Below are 26,408 nucleotides of genomic sequence, written 5' to 3'. Positions count from 1 at the left end.
TTCATTATGAACTTTGGGAAAATCATTTATTTCATTCAATGGTGTTTAGACAAGTAATTTCACATTTCATTTAAAGTCCAGAGTCAGAAAACAGTTTTGTACATCCAGTATGAATAGAGATCCTGATATCTCAAGGAAATATTTAAATACAGAGATCGATTTTTAAAATGGATTTCTATAAATAACATTAACAGGAAAATGCACATAATACAATCTATTCTAGATCTAAAATCCTTAATTTATTCAAATATTCAAAGAAACTAATCTTCTGAAAATTTTCTCATTTAAAAAACACATTGAGAGACTGGGTTCAAGGATAGAGGAATGAATTGGTACTCAGCGATTCATAAACATGACATTTTAAAGATTTAAACAAAGATTGCATGTTGGCTGCACAGGGAATGATCTTGCTCTCTCTCTTTCTCTCTCTCTCTCCCTCTCCTCTACGGAGCAGGGACATTTCATATTTCATAGTTTCTGAATTTCCTCAGTAGTTCTGAAGGAGCATCCCCAGACCAGCGGAAACGAAGGTGCCAACAGTTCATATCTGAAAAATTGTTAGAAGAAAGAAGATTTTAAAATCAGGTAGGAAAAGTCAAGCTTGTAATAGTAAAACAGCTTGTTGATAAGATCTACAATAAGTAAAATATGAGGGTAAGTCTTTGGTGTGAGTTATTAATATCTTACAGATATGGACGAACCTAAGCAGATTTTTGAATCCTTATGAACAGGAATTAGTTTATATGGATGAGAGGACCTCACATGTCTAAATGCTTAATAATAAAAGGTTATTTATAGATGCCCCAGTGGTGGGGATTTTGACAATTTACCAGCAAAGAAATTGGAAACTACTTTGAAACATCTGCCAAAAGTAAAAGGTCAATGGTAAAGGATCCCTAGAAATACAAATAATTTAATCCACAGTAGTAAGGTTTTTTTTATTCTAATAAACAACTTAGTTGAAAATTAGAGAAAAGGTCATTTTCCTTCTCTACTGGAGGAAGTGTAAATTGGCAAAACTTTTCTAGCAGGCAGTCTGGCAATATTTATCAAACTCATTAAAATGTATAAACCTTAAACCCAATGATTCTACTTCTAGAAATTTATCCTAATGAAATAATCATGTATGTGCTCAAGGGTTTAACTGTAGGGATATTTATTATGATACCATTTATAAATGTTTAAAAATCAAGGAACAACCTAAATCTTCAGCAAGAGAAAACTGGTTAAAAGGTTTTAATAGTCATTAACGATTTTTAATATTTATCATCATAGAAAAATGCTCATAACATATTGCTAAGTGACAGGTAGTTAGAAAACAGTTTAGACAATATGATCTCATTCCTAAATTCATTATTTACATGGGTATTTATGTAAAATAAAATTTTTTTTGAAATCTTCAAGGAATTACCCCTAAATGTTAATAGTAGTTATAGATGTTAGAGATGTGATTTTCACTTTTATACCTTTTCTTATTTTTCTGCAATGAACAAGTATACCTTGTACCATTTTTATGTTTATAATATTGCTAATGAAAAGCAGATTACAGATTATATATAAAATATGCTTTCATTGATATTTTAAAATATTATCTGGATATCTAGTCAGCAAAAAGGTACACAGAATAGTTGACAGTATTTATCTCAGAAAAACTGGATCTGCACTTTCTTTAGAATTATCAGAGAAAAGAAATCTAAAGAATTTGCATTAGGGGAAAAAGCAAAAAGGAAGTTGTATCTGCAACCTGTAATTGAAACAAGCACACAAAACATGTACAGTAATATCCTTTTAGTTTAGGTATACTAACATATCTAAAAATATACCAAAATATCAATAATAAATATTTCTCTGAGTGGTAAGATTACAGGTTATTGTATTTTCTCTTTTTTTTTTCTTTACCATATTTTTTCACACTTCTACACTAAATTCATATTATTTTTGTAGTTTGAAAAAGACATTTTCTAGTTTGGGTTCCCCTAGAAATAGACCGCAGACAAGAATTTTATGCAAGTGACTAATTTGGGAGGTGATCCCAGGAGACCTTGGTAGGGATGTGGGGAAGGGAACCAAGTCTATAAAAGGTACATTAGCAGGAAGTTACTACCCTTGATGACTGGGGTGTGATCCCCCTGGGGAACCTGAGAGACAATATAAAAACCCCTCAGTTATTCCACTTGAGAGGTAAAGGAGCTGGGCGGTTTAGCCTCCCATTCCCATTCATTATTGCCTGATGGCTACACCCACAGAGTGTTTACTCCCTGGCACCTGCCTGCTCATTTGCTGCCAAGCCAGCTCCACTGACAGAGAAAGCCCTCTGGTGGGAGCCATAGGGTTGGCAATGCCTGGGAACGTAGATGCCCAGAGGATATAGAGGCACACCGACAGCATCTGCTATGTTTGATTTTTTTTCTTTTTACTCCAGGATGTTATACAAAACTCTTTGATTCTAGAACGGTATTTTTGGGGGAGGCATATTTATTGCATATTTAAACAAAAAGAAAGTAAAAGTAAGATTGTCTCACACACGGGTTTTCAGATGCCGTGCTCCATAAAGTCAGAAAATAATGAGGGCTATTTGATGGATGCTTATCACAAAAGAGGCATCAAAAGGCAAACTCCAAAGTAAATATCATGCACTGCTTGAGGAAATTAAGAAAAAAAGCTGAAAAGTTATGTGAGAAGCCACTTGGGACTTGGTCAAGCTGACATGAATAATATGTCTTAAATGCTGACGTTATAAAAATTTATGCTGCAGTAAAATAAAATAATCACGCAACTGCACCTTGGCATATGAAACCCCAAATTTAAGGCACTGTTCAGAACAGTCAATAACCTCTTAAACAATATTAAGAAAATACTGGTAAATGCAGACTTCAGCAAAATTCTGTAATTCTTATTCTCCAACAGCAGCTTCTCAGAACAATGATCCTCTCTCCTCTTACCCCCTCCACTTCATTCCTCAATGACAGGAAGAGAATACACTTCAAAACTGGCATCACAATTTATTCTCAGTAAATATATCTTCACTATGGAATACTTATCAGCTGTTAAAACCAATGAGTTCATTCTAAATATGAGTCTAAGGAGAAGTCCCATAGTAATAAAAGCTAACACTAAAAAAAGCACTGGCCATGTACCTGGTCTAAATATTTTTAAAAATTTTTATTTATCTTTATTTGGGAGGTAATTAGGGGGGCTTATTTATTTATTTATTTATTTATTTTAATGGAGGTGCTGGGGATTGAACCCAGGACCTCGTGCATGCTAAGTATGCACTCTACCACTGAGCTATACTCTCCCCATGGCCTAAATATTTTATGTATGTTAATTACTTCTCAAAAAGACCTTACAAGGTAGACACTAATATTTTAACCATTACATAGAAATAAGAAAATGCAGACACAGAGAGGTTAACCTGCTTGCCCAAGGTCACACAACTTATCTGTGGGAAAAGCTAGGCTCTGGTTCCGAGTCTGCACTCCTAGATACTCTAAAACAGAGAGGAATGTGTAAAGTGTAACTCCATTCTTTACTTGTAAAGCCCTAATAAATGGGCCTTCCTTTTTTAGCATAGAAAACTGTGGAAGGAGACACACATGGGCTTCTGTACTGGTTATTTCAGGAAGTAGAAGCAGAAAAGGATGGGACATCGAGGTAGAACTAAGTTATTGTCTATATATGATTCTTTGAATCTTTAATGACAAGCTTATATTACTTGGTGGGTTTTTTAATATCTAAATAACTATTTTTTAAAAGAAAGGGAAAGTTTTATAGAATCTTATGAGAGAGATTTAAGTGGGGCCTCAGTGTGAGTCTCTGAAGTCATCAAACCTCTCGATTCTGGTGAACTCAGACCAGGACTGAATCTGAAACAGAAAGTCACAGGGAGGCCCTAGGGGTTCAGGAAGCAGGTATCTGAATATTCCAAGGCTGAATGGAGACACATTTGCATGTGCGTGGGTGTTTGTAGGTGTATGTTTGCCAAAACACTTTTTCCAACACTAGGGCTTCTGCTTTGATCAGTTTGTTACATAACCATTTCCAGAATGGGTCTGATGCAATCAACTGCAGACTCTACCCAGGGATCTCTCAGGCAGCCAGCAGGGACACCTGAATCAGGTTCTAAGGATCTTTATTCCCAACAAATAGTAAGCGTGTAAAAGTTATCTTCAAAGAGTTTTGAATTAATTGTTTCTAGAAAGACTGTAGTTCACCACAAACTGTCTTATTATCTTGTTTTTATAATTCGTGTTTCAGGACTTTCAGGAAGCTTCTGCTTAAAGGATACATTCTAAAGGGATGTTATATCACAACCCTGAGAATCAAGAATTTGGAGGATAGTTACAGTGTATGTACATAACACACCTGTGCAAGAGAAACACAGTGAGCTGGTCAGATACACAAAGAAATGATAACAATACCTAACAGTTACCCGGGGCCTGCGTAGGCAAATCACCGGGCTAAGCATTTTGCATGGATCTCCTCATTTAATCCTCATTATAACACTATGAGAAGATAACATTCTGATCTTTATTTTGTAGATGAGGAAACTAAGCTGTAGAGAAGTAACTTTTACCAAGTAATACAGATAACAGATGGTAGAGCTAGGATGTGAACCCAGGTAGTATAGCTTGGGAGCCAAGAGTCTGACCTCTGTAATATCTTGCTTCAGTGGATCTATACACACATCAGAATGTCTGCAGAGCTACTTACAGATAAGGAATCTTCTCAGGATAGTGCAATGCCTTAGAACACAGACTCTGCAGCCAAACTGCCTTAGTTCAGACCCCTTCCCCATCACATACAAGCTGGATAACCTTGAGAAAATTATTCAACTTCCCTAGACTTAAGTTTTCTCATCTGTACAATGAGAATGATATTGGTACCAACCTCACAGACTTATAGTGAGAATTAAATAAATTAATATAAGTAAAATTAATATTAAATGAGATACTAGATGTAGAGTAATATTTGTAAAGAACATTCCTGCATATATTAAACACCCAACACATGTTAGCTAGTGTTATTTTAGTAAAGCAGAAGACAATCCCACCCCAGAAATGTCTCAAGTTTTCCCTTACAAAGAATGTATTAAAGAATAATATCATCTAGCTTCTGCATCAGTTCTATGTAACTATCTTTTATGGTGCTAAATCAACCCTTATATTTGGCACTACTATGCAGTTGGAAAGGTTGAGAATAAATACAAGATAAACTGAGCCTTTTAATTTCAGACCTTCTCCATTCTGCAAAGCTCCATGACATGACTTACTTGGAGAATCTGGACTTTGTGGGGAGAATGACTTCTCCAGGGACTGGGATTCTTTTTGCTCCATTTCCTCTGTGGTTGAACCCAGCTCCTCTTTCTTTATTTCTTTTTGCTTATTCCATTCCTCATTTTCAGTTTTGTTGGTATGAGTCTCATCAGATTCTTCCAGCATCAGATCTTTTTTACCTCTGACAGCCCAGTGCATTGACTACATTAATTAAAAGCAGACATATAATATAAAATCAATATTATATAGTTTCTATATTTAAAGTTCAATATATGGTAACACCTGACCTCCTATTATCATGCTGATTAACAAAATGTTATACTTGACAATTAGCCAGATATTAATCAATTAATTCAGATATTAATCAATTAATCCTCACTGATTTGAAAGACTAATGATGTAAGGAGAAATTCGTATCATGGTACAGAGCAAAGGGACCAGCATCAGAGAGATTCAAAGAATTAGATGTTTTCTCAGAAAATTAAACATAAAATTACCATATGACCCAGAATTCAGTTCCTAAGTATATTAAAAAAAAAACTGAAAACAGGTGTTCAAAGAAAAATTTACACACAAATGTCCATAGCAGCACTAGCCACAAGAGGCAAAAGATGGAGACAATCCAATGTCCATCAGTTCATGAATGGATAAATAAAACTGTGGTATATCCATACAATGAAACATTATTATTTGGCCATAAAAAAGAATGAAGTGCTACAATATGGATAAACCTTGAAAACATTATGGTAAATAAAAGGAGCCAGAGATAAAAAGTCTTGTCCATAAGACATGGAAACCACCTAAATGTCCATCAACAATGACTGGATAAAGAAGTTGTGGTGTATTTACACAATGGAATACTATTCAGCCATAAAAAAGAATAAAATAATGCCATTTGCTGCAACATGGATGGACCTGGAGAATGTCATTCTAAGTGAAGTAGGCCAGAAAGAAAAAGAAAAATACCGTATGATATCACTCATATGTGAAATCTTTAAAAAAGACACAAATGAACTTATTTACAGAACAGAAACAGACTTACAGACATAGAAAACAAACTTATGGTTACTAGGGGGGAAAAGGGTGGGAAGGGATAAATTGGGAGTTCTAGATTTGCATATACTAACTACTATATATAAAACAGATAAACAAGTCTCTTCTGTATAACACAGGGAACTATATTCAATATTTTGTAGTAACTATGATGAAAAACAATTTGAAAACTAATGTATGTATGTATGTATGTATGTATGACTGAAACATTATGCTGTACACCAGAAGTTGACACAACATTGTAAACTGACTATACTTCATTAAGAAAAAAAAAAGATTTAATAAGACAACAACAACAAAAATGGAACAAAGAGACAGTTACTTTTCCCCAAATACCAGTTTGTACCTTTTTCACATTGTGTCCTATATATGTATTTCCTATTAAAATGTTTAAAATTGTATGGACAGATGGATAAATGAAAGGAAAAATAGATGAATACAGAGTAAGAAAGAGAGTTTGAGAGTTTGCTGTGTTAAAAATATTTTAAGGAATTTTGGATGTACACAATGTAAAAGAAAAAATTCTTATTTTTGAGTGAAGGAGGCTGTCACTACTTTTTTAAAGATTCTCTCTAGATATTTTGTGTATATAATCAAAACCCTGTGATTAGTCCTTCATAAATAATTAACCCACCTTAAACAAATCATATGACTATGCACTACATTCCAAAAAGAGATGAAGGAAACAGTTTACCTGTTAAATAGAGTGGGTTTAACTATACTTTGAGAGTTTTGCATTGTTCTTCCGCATTACTTCAAAGACCCTCCCCATCACTGTTACAGGCTTTTTATCAGTGAAAAAAAACCATTTTGCTCAAGTCTTCTTAACATAAAAACTATTAAGAAGGAATCTAAATGTAACCCTGGAGGGCTGCAATTTAAGAGATGTGAATCACTTTTAGACTAATTCTAACAAGTGTCCCTGAAGACTTCCTTATAAGGTAACTTCTGTATTCTAAGTCTCATGTTATAGAAAACTGTCCCTGTGTACAAAAAAAAAAAAGCCACATAAAATATCATGCCTAAGAATGTGTAAACCTTTAAAATTATATTTTCTCTGCAATCTACAAAGGTCCATGTAAGAACAAAATAATTATATAACATAGCACTTATATAGAGATTATTTTTATATTTAGTTTTTTTAATGGCATGAAGGAAAATAACACAACAGTTCAAAAAAATCTCCGCATCTATCTAACAATTCTTTCACCAGAATTTATAACAGGAATAATTTACAAATAATTTACAGCTTTCTTTGATTAATCAGGCCCTGCTTTTTATTTAAATTATAACCCTTGAAGAGAGAACAGGCTCATATGAACTAAAAAGATGGAGAATGTGAATTTGCAATGGTTCAAAATTCAGCAGTATTATATGAGCAACTTAAGAAGCACAGTTATCAGAATGTTTAAAACAGTAAATGATAATGGGGAGCACATACATATACTGGGTCTTACAGACAAAGAGACTGACAAACGTAGTCAGAGGCTCTTCCGGCCTCGATCCACTGAATTTCCCTTCACAGGATTTTGCAGACACTGTGTTATATCCAGATTCTATTAGCTTCCTGGCCTTCTTTCTCCCCTTGTCTATTGCCTCTTTAGGCTACTGCATGAGTCTAATTCACGGGCAGCCTGAGCTTCATAAATTCACTTCATCCCAGAGAGAAACCTACCGTTTTCACCGAGTCACTCAAAGCTTCCCACTGCTGGAAAGGCATCGACACCTGGCTCCTTCGCCAGTGGTCATAGCGGGCTCGACTCGCTTCATTAGTCAAAATCTCCTTTGCCTTCTGCAGTTTCTGAAAAGTCTCCACTAGAAGACAAATTAAGAAATGAGCACTAATCTCTTGCAGGAGTTATTTTATACTCCAGTACAATCAAACTTTTCTCACTGAAATATGTCTCTGCTATTTACCAGCTATGTAACCTTGGGTCAGTTCATGTCATCAAGCTTTAGTTTCCTCATTTTGTAAAGTGTATCCTAAGGACAAGTGAGATTATGTATGTAAAGTACCTGGCTTCCAGTTTAGCCACTCCCTTTACTAAGCTCCAGTGATGTGCCAGGTGCTAGTCCAGGTGCTGATGACACAGGTGATAAAGAGAAATACAGAGGCAAGACTGGTTCTGCTTGGTCAGGGCTTCATTCGTCTTCTATACACTGAGTCATCCTTGGCTCTTCTCTCACATCTCACTTCTAATTCATTAGCAAACCATCTTGGCTCTACCTTTAAAATATGCCCAAGATCTGACCTCTTGTCCCCACGTCCACTGCCAAAACTCTGGTCCAAGCCGCCGTCCTCTCTTGGCTGGATTATTACACTAGCTTCTCAACTGTCCTCCCTGCCTTTGTCTCAGTCTATTTTGTACGCAGCAGTCAGACTGATTTTTTAAAAAAATAAGTCATATAATACCACTCCTCTGCTCAAAATTACATCCAATGACTTTTTATTTCTCTTAGAATTAAACCGAAAATTCTTACCATGGCTAGTAGGCCAGGCATGCTCTGCCTGTCCTTGACCCATCCCTTCCTTCTGTGACCTCATTTCTTTACTTTTCCCATCTCTCTCGCTACAGCCACAGTAGCTTCCCTGATGTTTCTTGAGTACACCCAGCACACTCCAGCCACAGGACTTGTCACTTGCTGTCTTTTCTACCAAGAACACTTTTTTACCCCAAGGACTCATATGGCTTACTTCCTTCAGATACCAGCTCAGATGTTGTCTTGTGGATGGAGTTTTCACTGATCATGCAACATAAAATAACTGCCTGCCACCTCAGCCCCATTCCTTTATCTCCCTTGCCTGCCCTACTTTACTTTTCTTCATAGTACTTACCCCCGGACATTATATATAGTTATTTGATTATGATCTATCTCCTCTATGAGAATACAAACTCCATGAGGGCAGACACTTAATCTGTTTTGTTCTCTGCGACATCCCTTCCACTGGAGCAGTGTAGCAGGTGCTCAAAAGCATTTGTTCAATGAATGAATGAGTGAATGCTTGCTTCCTCTTTTCAGTGAATATAAAGATATTCATATAATGCTATTCCCGGAGCTCTAAGCACCAAAGAATTGACACATACCCTTAAAACACTTTGTGAATTAGTTACCTTTTAATAGTATCACTGAGAAAAGTAATTTAAATTATCCTGATAGTGCTTAAAATTACCTCATGAGAAGCAGTCAAGATCCTCTGAAACGGAAGATGTTAGGGCAAATGTACAGTCAATACTGAGGGCACCTCCTTACCAGCTGTGAAACTACTGAAACACTTCTGTACCCCAGTTGGTAAAGAGCTCCTGATCCTGAGCACTCCTCCTCCAAACACCACCACTTAGAGTGTTCCTCCAGCAGCCAGAGATACTGCCTGCCACCGCAAGGAACCTCCAGCAACCCTGTCCGAAGGTGGGCAGCACAGGTACTCAACTGGCCATTAAACATTGACTATCACTGTTGGAGGTAGTAGCAATTAGTGGATTAAAGGGAAGACCCTAAAGATGGGGCCACTGAAAGCTACAGGAAAACAAACACATAAAAAACATCTTGCTATAGCTGCTAGCTCCAGTGAGCAATCCTTCCGTTGCTGACAACAATGTAAATGTCCCGCTGTACAAATGAGACGTCACTTTTTCCAACAGGAATAAAAAGCTCATTAAATGATTACCATGGATGCACATGTCAGTTACTACTAGAGCAGATTTACATTTTTTATCTCTGAGTCACCTTCTCTTTGCACATTATTGTTGGCCTCATTTTCCAGAGTTTTCAGAATGAAAGAATTACTCTGATGTCAATCCCTCAACAGCAGTTGATAAGCAGAAAGCAAGAGACCTTCCCTTTCCTGCTACGTAGCCTTTTCCTTGTTCCATACTCTTTACCACATTTAATAAAAATGAGTTTGGCTTTATATTTGTCCTTCAATATATGAGCTAATCAAATGAATCATACCAGATAAACATTTACCAGTTCTGGGAAGAGAGAGCTCATTTTATAAGCTTATACGAGCAACTGACGATGGAAACTTTAAGAGACATTCTGATTTGACTTCTAGGTCTAATTTGAAACTACAGAAATTAAGTTCATATTTCACAATATAATTTGTATTATTATTACAGCCACATTTTAAATGTAGGCCCCTTACAATTTCTTGAGAAATAATAATAATAATATGATGTTAGAACGTACTTTGAAAAAAATCTGAAGGAAAATACACACACTGTTAATAGTGGTTCTCTGGCAAAGAGAGATAAGACCAGACTTTCATTTTCAACATTATTTAGTACTGTATGTTATTTTTATTCTAAGGGAAAAAAAGCAATAAAGAGTTTTTAAAGTAGAAAAATATTGAGACATTAAAAGATTTCTGTTAGTAAGAGACAAAGAGTTTCCCTTCTTCAAATATTCAAATGTCTCTGACGCCTGCAAAACAGTAACAAAAATACCATTTCACAAGTCCTTAATGCAGTCTGAAATCCCTTTCAAAAGGGGGTGGTCAAAGAGAAGTTAATAAATGGTTCGCCTGAAACAGTTAACTGTTTCACACATGGGACAGGCATGAGCACCAGCCAGAAGATTTTGTTCTCAGTGACACAATTTCTATAGCACAACCTGTCCTGCCTACATCACCCACAACTGCAGAGAATGGATATCATAAAGCTTTAGATTTTGTTTTAATGAGAATAAGAAAGATCTAATGTTTAGTTACAAAAAAGAAAACTATCCCATTTTGTTAAATTTTTATCTTGGAATACGGCTTAAAAACAAGAAAAGAAAATCCACTGAATCATAATTGCCACCATTCATTTAGTTCTTCCTGCATGCAAAATCTCTCATTTAGTCCTCACAGCAGACACATGAAGTAATAATATACTATTAGTCTATCCATTTACCTATGAGAATGCAAAGGCTCAAAGAAGTTGCCCAAGATGAACTAGCTCATTAGTGGGAGCTAGGAGCAATCCAGACAGACAAGCCTGTGTTCATATCTACTTCTCCATTGTGCTAATATATCAGTCATTGCAATGACAATGGTTGGGACTACATTTAGCAAACCAAAAAGGTATATATACCAGTTCAGTTTCTTCTACCTGCAATTGCTCTATAGGCTAGACTTTCACCCTAATGAAATATGTTTCAAAATCTGTCCACTGTATTTTGGTCAAGCTAAAATTCAGTATCAGGGTGACTGTTTCACATTTTTAAATATTTTTATCAGTAACCTTAAGCCTTCTCCAAGTATGTTGAAAAACACTTACATCTTCAGAAAGTCATGTTAATCCAAACTGAGTAAATGGATGCTTAACCAGATTTGAATTGAATTAATTAAACCAAAGGTTGAATCATCTACCAGCTGCAAGCCTGACAAGGGAAGATACTGATGTCTGTGTACCTTTTCATTTTAAACAATATGTACACAGTCCAGTGGTTTCTCTGAACAAGAAGCCTTGAGGTAGCCCTTACATGAAAACTCTCATCACTACGGCAACTAGAATGGCAATGATTACACAGTGACTCATCATGTGTCCTGAACAGAAACTGTCAGGGACAGAGAAACAACTCAGAGCCATGCTTCACTGGAAAAGAACCCAGTTAAGGAACAACCTGTGGTGGTGGGTTTTTTTTGAAAGCTTATCAAATTTTTACACTTTTATGTTAGGACATCTATTTTAATATTAACTCCAGTTTAGAGAGGTAATTAATATGTCTCCTATAGAAATGTTTATCAATTCATTTTTGCACTTATTCAAGAAATTATTTGCACAAAGTAGCTGTCCTCCGAGGCTGGTGCTATTCTAGGTGTGGGGCATAGCACTGTGAATAAGATAAGCAGGAGCCCAGTCTCACTGAGCTTCCAGTATGACTAGTAGGCAAACAGGTAACAAGGAGACCACATGATACACAGCTGGCTGCCTGACATACGTGTAGGTGCTGTGGGGAGCTGAGGCACATGTGACTTCCCGGAGGAAGTGATGGCTAAGCCGAGACCTGAGTTGGGAGCATGACCCAGGTAATCAAAGCAAAGCAGGGAGGTGTGCAGGCCTTGGGGGTGTTCAGGCTGAGGAAGCAACAGGCATAAAAGTCTGGAGAGTTGAAAGCAGGGCACATTAGGGAATCAAGGCAGTTCTGAGAGGCTAGAACATGGGGTGGTAGGCATGGTGGTGGAGAGAAAATGAGGATGGAGAGATAAATAGGGAGAGCACAACATGAAGGGGATTGTGCCTAGAGGCCCGGCAATGACAAAGAATGAACTGTTGCTACACGCACAATATGGGTAAATATCACAGATGTAAGGTAAAGCAAAAGGAGCCACACACAAAACAGTATAGACTGTATGATTCCATTTATATGAAGCTCAAAACCAGGCAAAACGAATCAATGATGATAGCAGTTCAAAAATGGGAGAGGGTGCTGACATTGAACAGGACATGACAAGGGACTTTTCCTGGGGTGCTGGAAATGTTCTACTTCATCTGGGCAGTGGTTAAACTGGTTACATGTAGACACAAATATATCAAGTTTACACTTACACTTTGTTCACATTGCCTTAAACAAGTTATGCTTTAATAAAAAGGGGAAAAATCAAATGAGCAATAATAATAGTTAAATGTCTAACAAAACCTGACTTCATATATTGGAAAGTGACCTGTTACTACAAATCAAAGGGATCAATGGCTTCTAGAGAAAATTAATTAAGAGTTTTAAGATGAGGAAAAAAAATTTTAATGAAGAGGGGTTTGGAGTGTACCTTTTGTACAATGTAGAGTAATAGACAGGTCTCAGTCACCATATTTTCTTATAGAAAAATCATGTGTATACATATACTATACACATACCTATAGAACATACATATAGTAAACACAGTCATCAAATTTAAGATAGTATTGCCTACCCTGAGGACAAAGTCAGGGTCAGAATACACAAGAAACTTCAACTGCATTGGTAAAGTTTTAATCTGGGTAGTAGATAGATAGGCTTTTGTTATAGTATTCTTTATACCTTTTTGTACATATTAAATCTTTCAATTTTTTTCTGTAGTTAGAAATAAAGACCACTATTTGCAGTGTGAAGCAATTAAAGGGGTGCTGAAATGACAATGGCTTACCTACTGTAGTGGCTATGAGGGTGGAGGGAAGAGGACCAACAGGAGAGAGATGTGGAAAGTAAACCACCAGCACCTGGTAATCCACCAGATGTAGACGTGAGGCAGGGAAAGGAGACAGATTTTCACCTGACCAACTGAATGGATGGTGATGCCATTTGCTGAGATGGGAAAACATTGAAAAATGAGCAAGATTTTAGAGAGGTGAGAGAAGAATGAATAATGAGTCCAGTTCTTGACAGAGTGACTTCAAAATGTCTCCAGAAGGAGATTTCAAAAATGCAGTCAAAACTACAGTCTGAAAGTGAGAAGTGAGAACTGGGTTAAGGACAGACTTGGGAGCCATCAACAAATAACTGATGACTGAAGCCACAGACATGGATAAAACTCCAGGGAGAATGGGGAGTAAGCCCCAAAGAGAGGTTAGAAGAGAAACTGAGGACAGAATGGAAGCAGTCACAAGGGAGACAAAAGGAGCAGCCCAAGAAGTAGGAGGAAAAGCATGAGTGCATATCCTGGTAGCTGAGAGAAAGGAGTGCTTCAAGGCGGTGAGTGTGGTCACCAGTGCCAACTTCTGAACAAGTTCAGGGAAGATAAGGACTACAAGGTGACCACTGGATTTGGCAGCCAGGAAGTCTTTTGGTGACAAGAGCCATTTCCTAGAAAGGTGAAGAGCAAGTCAGACTGGGATAAATTGAAAACTGGGTGAAAGGGAAGTATTGGTTTGCTTGTATTTTTTCAAGCTGAGATACACAAAAGCATTTATGTATAAATTTATGATAATAGAATTTCAATTATGATAAGGAAAAAAAAGTATGAAAATATTATTATATATTCTATATGGACCTATTCAGGACCTCAAAATGAAGAAAACACAGCTAGGTTCCTCATCAAGACAATCACCTAGTTATAAACATATTTAAGTCATGTTAACACTCAAGGACTGGTGAAATAAGGCATAAACTGGATGACTTTTAAATCATGATAGCAGAAAGATAAATGGATGTTAAATGACTACTATTAGAGATAAGATCCTACCCAGTTCCCTCCTCTCCTACCATCCAGTAAAGCAAAAATATTCTTTGGTATTGAATGAAAGAGTTTGAGCATAACAGAGAAAAGAAAATGACGTTACCATTCAATGGCTTTTTAGATCTGTATGCTGTACATTTTCATGAGAAACAGTTATTATCTAACACTTACCAGCTTTGGAGTTTTCAGGATGTTTGTCAGGATGACATTCCAGGGCTCTGACCTTAAATTCTGTCAGGATTTGTTCAACCTAAAGTGAGAAACAATGTTCGAAGTAAGGAATCCAACTTGACTGGCATAAAGGAAGAAGTTCGGCATCAGTCCTTCCAAAAATAGCTGTGATCACCCAACTTTTCATTTTGATCCTTGTATTTGTAGTTTGACTTTTTCATCTAAGAAATTACTGCCTCCATAACAAAATTCAGAAAGCATCCAATGCAAGATCCTATTCCAACAGTGGTCTGTGATGACAATTTAACTTGTTACTGTGTTTAGATGATGGCCCAAGACACCTATGAGTTCAATATATTTAAATGTCAAAAATGGTCAGATAAGTTTATCCTAAGAATATATGAAAGATGTGTTCACACATCTGAGGTTTTCAAAAAATGCTTAGCCACCATTCATTATTCAAGATGACTGTTTGGTTTATAAATTACCCATTATAAAGTTCTTTCTTTCTGCCTTTTGGTCCTTTTCTTTTTTATTAAGAATTTCACAATTTAGGGTGGGGAGATCAGATAAAGGTAGTCAAAAGATGCAAACTTCCAGTTATAAAATAAATAAGTATTAGAAATGTTAACATAAAACATGATAAATACAGTTAACACTGCTATTTGTTATACATGAAGATTGTTAAGAGAGTGAATCCTAAGAGTTCTCATCACAAGGTAAAAAAAAAATCTATTTCTTTAATTTTGTATCTGTATGGATGATGGACATTCAGTAAATTTGTTGTGGTAATCGTTTCATGATGTACAGAAGTCAAATCATTATGCTGTACATTTTAAACTAACACAGTGCTATTATGTCAATTATATCTCAATGAGATTAGAAGGAAATTTTTTTTCACAATTTAAAGAAAAGGACAAACTTGATAATTTTGCTACCAATAAACAATGTGGTTAGAGATTTTAATTCGGAAAACAGAGACTTCAGCCCAAACTAAAATGAGGTCTGATGGCCACCTATGATTTTATTTGATTTCTCTCACCCATCATAATCCTTATCATGAATTATCAAGATTTGCTTTATTCATTATAATTGCAGTGTCAGCAGCAGGATACAACAGTGGTTATGTGGTTCTTGGAATGTGATTGCTTCATTTCAAATCCCAGTTCTGCCCAGAGACTTTAGGCAAGTTATGTAATTTCTATGTGCCTCAGTTCCCTCATCTTTACATTACATGAATAACATAAGCTGAGCACTTAGCACAAAGCCTGATCACACTTAGGCTCAGTAGCTATTATTAAATGTCAGTGGTTCAAACTATATTCAATATCCTGTAGTAACTTATAATAAAAGAGAATATGAAAAGGAATATAGGTATATATATGTGTGACTGAAACATTATGCTGCATACCAGAAAGTGATACAACGTTATAAACTGACTATAGTACAATTAAAAAAAAAAAGAAGCAAAAAAAACTCGGTGGTTCAGAAACTTGTCTGAAGTCATTTAGCTAGTTACTTGAAAAGCTGAGTTTTTGGTTAACTAAGCAGTTGGAATTCAAATCCAATAATTTTAACAAACTGTTTTACACGGCCAAATTCTTCAGGGTTAGGGACCTATTAACAAGTTCTGTATTTACTAGGAAAGCAAATTACCTCTTTTCTTCTTTTTTATTTTTTTTTTAATTGAAATACAGTCAGTTTACAATGTGTCAATTTCTGGTGTACAACATAATGTTTAAGTCACACATATACATATATATATATTCTATTTCATATTCTTTTTCATTATAGGTTACTACAAGATATTGAATATAGTTCCCTGTGCTATACAGAAAAAAAATCTGTTACTTTATTTTATATATAGTATTATTCTATTTTATATCTAGTAGTTAGTGTTTACAAGTTTCAGACTCCCAACTTATCCCTTCCCACACCCATTCTCCCCAGTAACCATAAGTTTGTTTACTATGTCTGTGAGTCTGTTTCTGCTTTGTAGATAAGTTCATTTTTGTGTCTTTTTGTTTGTTTGTTTGTTTGTTTTTAAGATTTCATATATGAGTGATATGGTATTTTTCTCTCTTTCTGGCATACTTCACTTAGAATGATGATTTTCAGGTCCATCCATGTTGCTGCAAATGATATTATTTTATTCTTTTTTATAGCTGAATAGTATTCCATTGCATAAATATACCACAACTTCTATATCCAGGTATCTGTCAATGGTCATTTAGGTTGTTTCCATGTCTTGGCTATTGTAAATAGTGTTGCTATGAACATTGGGGTGCATGTATCTTTTCGAATTAGAGCTCCCTGCAGATATATGCCTAGAAGTGGGATCGCTGGATCATATGGTAAGTCTACTTTTAGTTTTTTAAGGAATCTCCATACTGTTTTCCATAATGGCTGCACCAAACTACATTCCCACCAGCCATGTAGGAGGGTTCCCTTTTCTCCACACCCTCTCCAGCTTTTATCATTTGTGGACTTTATAATGATGTCCATTCTGGCTGGTGTGAGGTGACAAATTACCTTTTGTTTGAGAAGTGAATTCTCAAGCTGTTCAGCTCAATATTATCATAAGATTCATGTGAGAAACATATTTTTATCAGCTCTACGTCATCCTTAATCAATTCTCATAAAAAATTTCTTCACTTTTAACAAAGACAGGCTGTATTAAATATGAGTATGTTTACAGCCCAGACTGATATCTCTGTTCTTTTCCATGTTAAGCGTGTTAAGTGAGGAAACCCTTGAAATAATAGGAAGAGATAGATTTCCTGCTAAGAACTGTAATTAATTATGTTTCCTCTTCCTGGGTGCTCCCTTTAACCATCGGTCACCATAACCTGCTAATATAACAAAGAAAATTGAGATTGAGACTTGTTTTTAAATTTAAATATTAAATATTTAAAGAATCTAGTAGTAAGCACTTTTTAGTTAACAAGTAATTTATGAATACTCACAAACTTGAAAAAATTTCTATCAATACAGAATTTTTAAAAAAACTTTACCCCTTCAAGATAACAGGTTGCATCTTTCAAGACACATTTTTAACATATATACACACACACACACACCTCGGGGGGGCGGGGGCAGTTAATAACACAAATGGATAAAATTATACCTACCTATCTATCAAAGGGAGAAAATTTGGGGGGTCTATTGTTGTTGTTTTATTTTTTAATTCCTATCCCATCTTTAAAAATTAAGACTAGGCCATATCTCTCATTACCTTTCATAGTTTTACCTTCACAAAGTTAATCACAAATATCCTATGTAAGGCTGGCTCTAGGTAAACTAACTGGTAAAGTGGTTTAGTTTGTCTTCGGCAAATTCTGTTTATCTCCTGGCAATTCCACCCTATGTGCCCAGTGCCAAGTGCAGCCCATGGACAAGTGAGGCCCTCCATGTCAAGGTCCGCTGAATCATGCCTTCCTGACCCAATGTCCAATGATCTGGAAAACTGCCTGTCTTACTGGCCAATAAACATACAAAAAATGTCCAACTTTACTCATAACCAAGTAAATCAAAGCATCCAAGGAATGATAATGACTAGTGTCATTGAGGGTGCAAAAAAATGAACACTTTTACACTTCCCTGGTGAGGATGTAAACAGGTGCATATTTTCTGGAAAGCAATTGGTATATATATATGTACCTATATATATATATATACATACATACACATACATACACACACACACTAATATGTCCTTTACTTTTTCATACTCGTTGTTCCAACAATTTCAATTCTAGGAATTTGGCTAAGTCAGTAACATGATTGTAGTGTCATAGGAGCTTTCTGAAAATTGAGATTTATTCATTAAAGGAATGAACTGACTCTAGTGAGGGAAATGCATATGCTGCAGAATATGTTGCAGAAAAGAGAACACTCATTTTAGTAAGTGGGTTGATTAACATCCATCATTTCAATCCACTTAGTTTGAAAATGGATTTTTCCCACAAAACTCCAGATAGTAATAATATTCCTGAAATAAATTTCATGAGAGATCATCCTACATCATTCTAATCAAATGATGGTTAATTAACATGAGCTATAGAAGGAACTTGAGCCACAAAACATATAATGGTAGAATTGGGTTACACTCCATAAAATACTACAGCTCTCTGTTAATCCATAGTGACAAAAATAGTTGAATAAATAAGTAAATGTGGGAGAAGGGACAGCTTTTCTTTACAGAAGAATTCTAAGTAATAAATGTAAAAGGATGAGGAAAAGAGAAAGCTGCCATTAGGCAAACACCATAACAGTAACTGTTACAGGCAAAATCTACCAAAGGATACTAAAATCAGAGGGTGAAATTTGGAGGAGAAATACTGTCGTCTCAAAGAATCATCACCAATGTATTTGTTAATTACAAAAGGGAAAGTAGTGACCCTATAGTGTAAAAACCTGGCAGAAGAAACCTGACAGACACATCTTAACCAAATGATCAAGGTTAGTAAGACTTATCTACCCAGAGAAGGAGGGTATAGCTCAGTAGTAGAGCACGTGCTTAGCATGCACAAGGTCCTAGGTTCAATTCCCAGTACCTCCATTAAATATATAATAATAGGTAAATAGATAAATAAACCTAATTACCTCCCTCTCAAAAAAAAAAAAAAAAAAAAAAAGACATATCTCCCTCACATGCCCCTGAAATGATACAATGAGAAAGGCACAACATCACTTTTGGAATGTTCTTTACAAAAACACATAACCTCAATCTAAACATGGGAAAACATCAAACAAATCAAAATTGAAGGACTTTCTACAAAATAACTCACCATCACTCTTCAAAGTGTCCAGGTTTTGAAAGATAAGGAAGGTATGAAAATTTGTCATTTTGGAGGAAACTGAGGGAACAGAGCAACTAAGCATGATAAACGATCCTAGCTCAGATATTGGGAGAGAAAAAGGCATTCATAGAAAGATTGATTAAATTGGAATGAAATCTATTCTTTAGATCAGGGGTCGACTAACTCTGGCCCACAGAGCACCTGTTTTTAAAATAAAGTGTTATTGAAAGACAACCATAGACATTCATTTACATATTATCTATAGCTACTTTCTCACAAGGCTGAATTGAGTGGCTGTGACAGAGACCATAAATATGGCAAAGTCTAAAGTATTTGCTATCTCAGGGCCAACACCAGGATAAGACAAGCAGGACACCTGGGTTTAAGGAAGTTCTCTTTCTCTCTCTCTCTCTCTCAGGTTTCTGCACTCGGGCAAGCCTGAGAGGTAATGCCTCCTTAAATTTTGTGTCATAGGTGCTCTGCTGGCCTCACCCTAGTGCTGACCTTGTCTATCTGGTCACTTACAAAAAATGCTTGGTGACCACTGGTTGAGTTAAACTATTGTACCAATGTTAATTTTCTGATTTTGATCATTGTACTGTCATTAAATATGATATTAACATTAAGGGAAGCTGGGTGAAGTGTATACAGGAGCTCTCTGTATTATTGTTGCAACTTTTCTATAAGTCAAAAATTATTCCAGGGGAGGGTATAGCTCAAGTGGTAGAGTGCATGCTTAGCATGCACAAGGTCCTGGGTTCAATCCCCAGTAACTTCTCTAAAGATAAATAAACCTAGTTACCCCCCCCCCAAATTATTCCAACAGGTGGAGCACAGAGGACTTTTAGAGCAGTGAAACTACTCTCTATGATACTCTGGTGGTGGATAAATGTCATGAATCATTTGTCCAGACCCACAGAAGTACAAACCCAAGTGTGAACCATAATGTAAACTATGGACTTTGGGTGATTATGATGTGTCGATGTAGGTTCATCTGTTGTAACTCTGTTAGGGATGTTGAATGACAGAGGCCATACATCAATGGAAGGGGCTGGGGGCATATGGGAAATTGTTGTACCTTGCTGTCCACTTTGCTATGGACCTAAAACTGCTCTAAAAACATTCTATTAAAAATCATTTCAAAATAAAATATTTTAAAAGTAACATGCATTATAGAATAGAATGAATTTATGAAGTTCCAAGTGTACAGTATTACTATGAGGACAAAACAACACCCACAACTATAACAACTTACTATATGCCAGGCACTGTTCTAAGCACATTATATATCATGTCTCATTTAATCCCAACAACTCTAGGAGGTCATACTATTATTATCCCCATTTGAAGATTAGGAGACCAAGCCATAGAAAAGTTAAATAATTTTCTTAAGGTCACACAGCCAGTAAATGGTTGAGATTTAAACCCAGGTAGTCTGAAGTCAGTGAGAAAAAGGACTAGGAAAAAAAACATGTTTCCATTTATTGAGTTTATGCTCAGTTTCAAGTTCATAAAATCTTGAAATGAGGAAGTCTTCTTATTACTACTGAAATGTTGACCAAATATTAAAGAATCAAATAAGATCTACACCAGGGAGGATGACTTACACCACTAGTCCATCAATAAGGACTTTTGTAGATTTTACAGCATGTGTCTTCTGTGTAAAATCTAATATAGGGAGATAAAGCTGACTGATTTGGGCTCAAATTTTGGTAAATGTTTTGAATGGGGGAGTATTTGTTTTCCACTTAACAACATGGAAATCCTCCCATGGCTATTAAATGTCATTTAATTAATTTCCAACACAAGCTTTAAAGTGTAAGAACTGTATACTAAAGCAAAAGAATTATGTGTGTGTCTCAACTCAACTGTTTTAAGTAGAATCAAAATATCAAGTTGCTTTGAAATTGTTACTACTAAATTGCTTTTAGTTCTGGTTGATTTTTTTAGAGCATCAAATCAAGTAATATTTGAAGTAAAGGAAATTCATGCAATACCAATCAAGTAAAGGAAATATCACAATACAAAAAAAATGACATTAAAATATTTTTAAATGAGAAGGATACACATAAGAAGAGGGGAAAGATATAGATCGATATAGATATAGATACATATAGAATTAACAAAATTGTGAGGTCATTTCATTTTAAATTAAATAAATGACTGTTATCTACACATGCCATGCCACTGGCAGAATTAGTAAAATACATTCAGAAGAAGGAATGTCAAGAAAATATTTTTATTCTCCTTTTAATATAGGAGAATGCCACAGTATACACAGAGAAGTACCACTATAACTGGTAATCACATAATGAAACTGTTATAAATACTACAAATAAACAATGGGACCTTTTTTAAATCTGTTCAAAACTAGTCTTCTTTCTTTCTGACTGAAAAGATTATAACATAACTACCAAGGACTAAAAAGGTGAAGAGATTAATTAAGGGGATATTACAACTTTTACTTTATAACTGAGAATGACAATATTTTTAAAAAATCCAAATTGTGAGGGGGAAGGGTATATAGCTCAGGGGTAGAGTGCATGCTTAGCATGCACGAGATCCTGGGTTCAATCCCCAGTACTACCATCAAAGTAAATAAATAAACTTAATTATCCACCCAAAAAAACAAACAAAACATCCAAATTGTGAAACTCCTCAAATTAAATTATGTTCCTTTGATTTAAATAGTTCCTTCAAAAATTATTTGGCAAGAGTATAATCCAAAGTATGCATAACACATATGGTAAAAATGGTAATAAGCTTTCTCAAATACTGTAAGCAAATCACCCCCAAAGTAAACAAGAGTAACATATTATCCTAAAGGAGAAATATGTAACTAAGAGAGCATTATAACCTGTTTTTTGTGTGTGTTGTAACTACACAGTGCCTAAAATAACCTCCTCAGCATGACGATGATAGAGATTTTAATCCTTTGTGTCCAATATCGCATTCTAGTCTCCAAACAAAACTAAGTACATTTTATTACTAAACTCTAGCCTTACGAAACAAAGATAAATAGAAAAATATTTTGCTTTAAGACATTTTATGATAATAGCTATATTTTAGTAATATTTTAATAATTATTATATAAAATATGAATATACTTAATATAATTGAAATATATTTCATATTCATCTCAACAGTATTTAAAATATTAAAAAACTGTAAATAACTGAAATGTTTAACAAAAGAGAGTAATCACTTGTGGTACAATAGTAAAACAAAATATTATGTAATCACTAAAATATGTGTGAAAAGTGTTTAACAGCATGGAGATATCCTTGTTAGAATGTTAGTGAGTAAAAAGCAGGCATTAACAAATATATTTAATAGCCTCTCAAACATATCTTCAAATATATATATATAGAAAAGACTGGCCACAGAGAAAAAAATGTGACAATGAGTGTGTATATGTCCATGAATGACTGAAAAATTGTGCTGAACACTGGAATTTGACACAACATTGTAAAATGATTATAAATCAATAAAAATGTTAAAAAAAAAGACTGGAAATTAATGTACCAAACATTAATAGTGTTACTCTTGGGAGGCAGAATTATAAATGAGATTTCCATAATTTAAAAAACTTTTACAACATTTATATTTGTCTGTGGGGAACCTTTAAAAATAATGTTCCATTACAGATCAAGTGAACAACTACAGTTTTCACACATTTTTTTTCAAAGCCACGCTTTAAAGACTTAATTTCCCTCACACAATTTGAAATGTTAACATAAAAGGATTTTTTTGGCTTATATAATTTAACTGCTTACATAAAACTACATATTTTAATAAAATATTTTAAAATCACTAATTACTAGAAAACTACATCTCATCTCAATTATAGTGTAAATTACCATAAAAAAGATATAGCTTATGTTAACTGTGAAACACTGTCAACAGCAATTACAATAAAATTTCAATATGTATTTCTGGTATATTTGAAATAGAGTCAATGGCCGTGTGCCAGAGTACGCATATTCAATCAGAAGTGTCCGTAAAATGGTAAGAGGACACTATTCAAGTAAACTCGCAACACACCTTTAAGTCCTTCACTTCTTCAGAGCCAAAAGTGCTTTAAAATAACACAAGATTAGGTTTTCAGGCAACGTTAACTAAACGTTCAAAATTAAAATCGTAAATAAAAACTTGAAATGCTGTCGTGAAAAAGAACAGCATTCTCCAATGTCTTACCGAAGACAGTTCATCACATCCCAGCAACGTATAGTAATCGTCAGTATCCTCCGACCTGTAGTTCAGTATCGCGTCCATTTAGATCACTAAAGCAGCTTTTCTTCCTTCTGGAGCTTTTTTGAGACCTGGCTTACAGCAGCTCCTTTCAAACGGCAATAACTAGATTTAAGGCTGGCCACAGTCAACACACCAGATGTCATCCTAGACCTTTGTAAACTCTACCTTTCATTGGCTGTTTACACAAGAGAAAAGAACAGGCCACGTGACGTGCCTGGGACTGCGCTGCCGTGCCGCCTGGGATCTGTAGTTTGAGTTTAAGGGATGAAGATGAACCTTTCTTTTCATGAATTAACAAAAACTGTCCGTTTTCACACACCTCAAATTGGCCATCTCTTCATCTCCTATATATTTTTTATCTTCTTCCCTTTTTTTTTAAGGGATAGAAGAAAACTCGAAGCAATTTGAAGTAGTAAAATCTTAGGATTTGATAAATATGAGTAGTGGGCACTTTTCTGAGTGTTTGGGATATTTCATAATTTTTAAAAATAGTTTATTTAAGCGTAGAAGGAAATCTGCAGTCTTGCATACCTGAGACTGAGTAAATTTTTATTTATCTGATAATTCATGCATGTAACAACTATTTATTGAGGACCTAGTTCATGCCCAGCACAATCATCAGAAAAGGTGTGGTAAACAAGTCTTAGTTCTTAGGGAGTTTACCTTCTGAAAGAAGGAATCAGACAAGATACATGCAAACAAACAGTATCATTTAAAATAGTGATTTGTGCCATGAAAGAAATAAAACTGGCTAATGAGAATGAGAACTGTATGAAGACAGGGGTCAGATGGCTGTGCAGTTTCTCCTGGGCTCTCTCCACACTCAGGAGTGTGACAGGCCTAGGGTATGTCCAGCAAGTGTGTGCTTTAGTTCATTGTGGCTCTAAGAAATGTAGGATTTAAAGAAAGTGAGTGGTCCAGGATACATTTAACTGCCTTAACCCTTTAAATGCCTTCATAAAGTGTCACCTTGAAAAAAAAAACTTTTCCATTGAATTCACCCACATACATCTTTTTTAAGGTTTATTTCCAAAAAGAAATAAAACAGTAAAGCACCATTTTTACTAATCCTTCATTACATATTATTTCTTGCTAAAAGTTTGGTATAGAATTTTAAAACAAATGTCAGACACTTCCAATTTTCGGCTCCTACAAACAATACTGCACTGAATACTCTTGTTCTTAGGATCTTTCACTCATGCTGGAACGTTTTTTTAGAAAACAAAGTTAACATGTACTGTGTTATTAGGGATTTATTGAAAGCCTATTGGATACATACTAGCACAGTATCTGTAGTTTTGCTTTTTTTTTAAAGAACGCTATGATAATTTCTTTTGCTCCCCCTACATCTTGTTACTTCAGTTTTAGCAAAATTATTATTACATGTAAGCATAATGTATGTGACAGAATAAAACCAACTAAAGGTTTTCACACCTTTCCTCAATAACCTAAAATTAGGCAATTCTAGAAATAGACTACATCTGCATCATATTGTATTATCTAACATATTATTTACCTAACTGTGGCCTACATTTCTGACACCTTGGCTCTGAATGGCTCCTCTCTCCTTAGTGTCATAAGCTCACAGCACCCCTTGGGATAAGGGTATTGATTAAAGAGAAAGAGCTCATAATTCAATAAGCACCCAATTGAAGATGTCCTTTATATTGTGATGTTAGATTTATGCAGGATTACTGGTTATTTTCCTCATTTTGTTATCTCCACATTTATGTTCACTGTCAGAATTCAATAAAAAGCTCTTTCTCGTCTTGATTTAAGCCTTTGGGATTTTGTTATTTTTTAATAATAATGCTGATGTGATGAGATCACATCCTCAAAATGAAAATGTTGAGTTTGATCAGGCCCTTGATGAAAATGCTTGCAGTGTGATTTTACACTCAGAGAAAAAGTGCCCAACCAGTCCTCATGTTTGTCCTATTATAAAAACTAACACGAATTTCACATTTCTGTTTTCAAATTTTTTTTATTTTCATCACTGTTGTATATTCTCATGTGTTTTAGCCTTTTTTTTAAGGACACAGTATTCAAAGGTTTATACCAAAAAAAGCCGAAGACTTGCTTCATATCTCCTTCTGCCTATAAGCAAATACTGTAAAACATTTTAGCTATTTCTTCTTATACTTTTCACCATTTTTCTAAATGATGTTTATATTTCAAAACTTCTTTTAAGTGTAATGTATTGCACCATAGCATCCACACTAAATCCTTGATCAAATAACAGCAAAATGGCAAGAATACATCATCCAGACCTGATTAAAAACCAAGTCTAAATTTCACCAATGAGACAATCAAAAAAAAAATGTTTGGGGCCATATTTGTATATACTATATATGAATATAAGGTATATATTATATATAAAATAGTCAAATGCCTATAAGTAATACTTAACTTCCATTATTTAGTTATATATGAAATGATCAAATGACCTATAATATTCAACTTTTTAAATTTACTCCATCTACATATTTAAAATAATATATTATGTGGCTTAAAGACTTAAACTTAAGATAAGACACTATAAACCTCCTAGAAGAAAACACAGGCAAAACAGTCTCTGACATAAATCTTAGCAATGTTCTCCTAGGGCAGTCTACCCAGGCAATAGAAATAAAAGCAAAAATAAACAAATGGGACCTAATTAAACTTACAAGCTTTTTAGTATATGTGCTGCCAAAGCGAGCATTAAACTTACACGCT

The 26,408-nt window shown here is 35.0% G+C and overlaps 1 protein-coding gene across 1 annotated transcript; it reads right to left on the bottom strand.

The window, feature by feature from the left end:
- On the bottom strand, positions 1-23,864 carry DNAJC12 (DnaJ heat shock protein family (Hsp40) member C12). Its single transcript, XM_010985796.3, has 5 exons — positions 23,634-23,864; positions 14,635-14,713; positions 8,005-8,144; positions 5,273-5,477; positions 1-547 (listed from the first exon to the last, which is right to left on the bottom strand). Exons 1-5 carry the CDS (start codon positions 23,709-23,711, stop codon positions 462-464), a joined length of 588 nt encoding a protein of 195 aa, XP_010984098.1. The 5' UTR covers positions 23,712-23,864; the 3' UTR covers positions 1-461.
- Between the last annotated feature and the right edge of the window lie 2,544 nt (positions 23,865-26,408).

Source organism: Camelus dromedarius, chromosome 8, assembly GCF_036321535.1.
Source record: "Camelus dromedarius isolate mCamDro1 chromosome 8, mCamDro1.pat, whole genome shotgun sequence".
Classification (NCBI taxonomy): Eukaryota; Metazoa; Chordata; class Mammalia; order Artiodactyla; family Camelidae; genus Camelus; species Camelus dromedarius.
The sequence above is the reverse complement of the archived record's forward strand: the minus strand, read 5'-3'. Positions and strand labels throughout refer to the sequence as shown.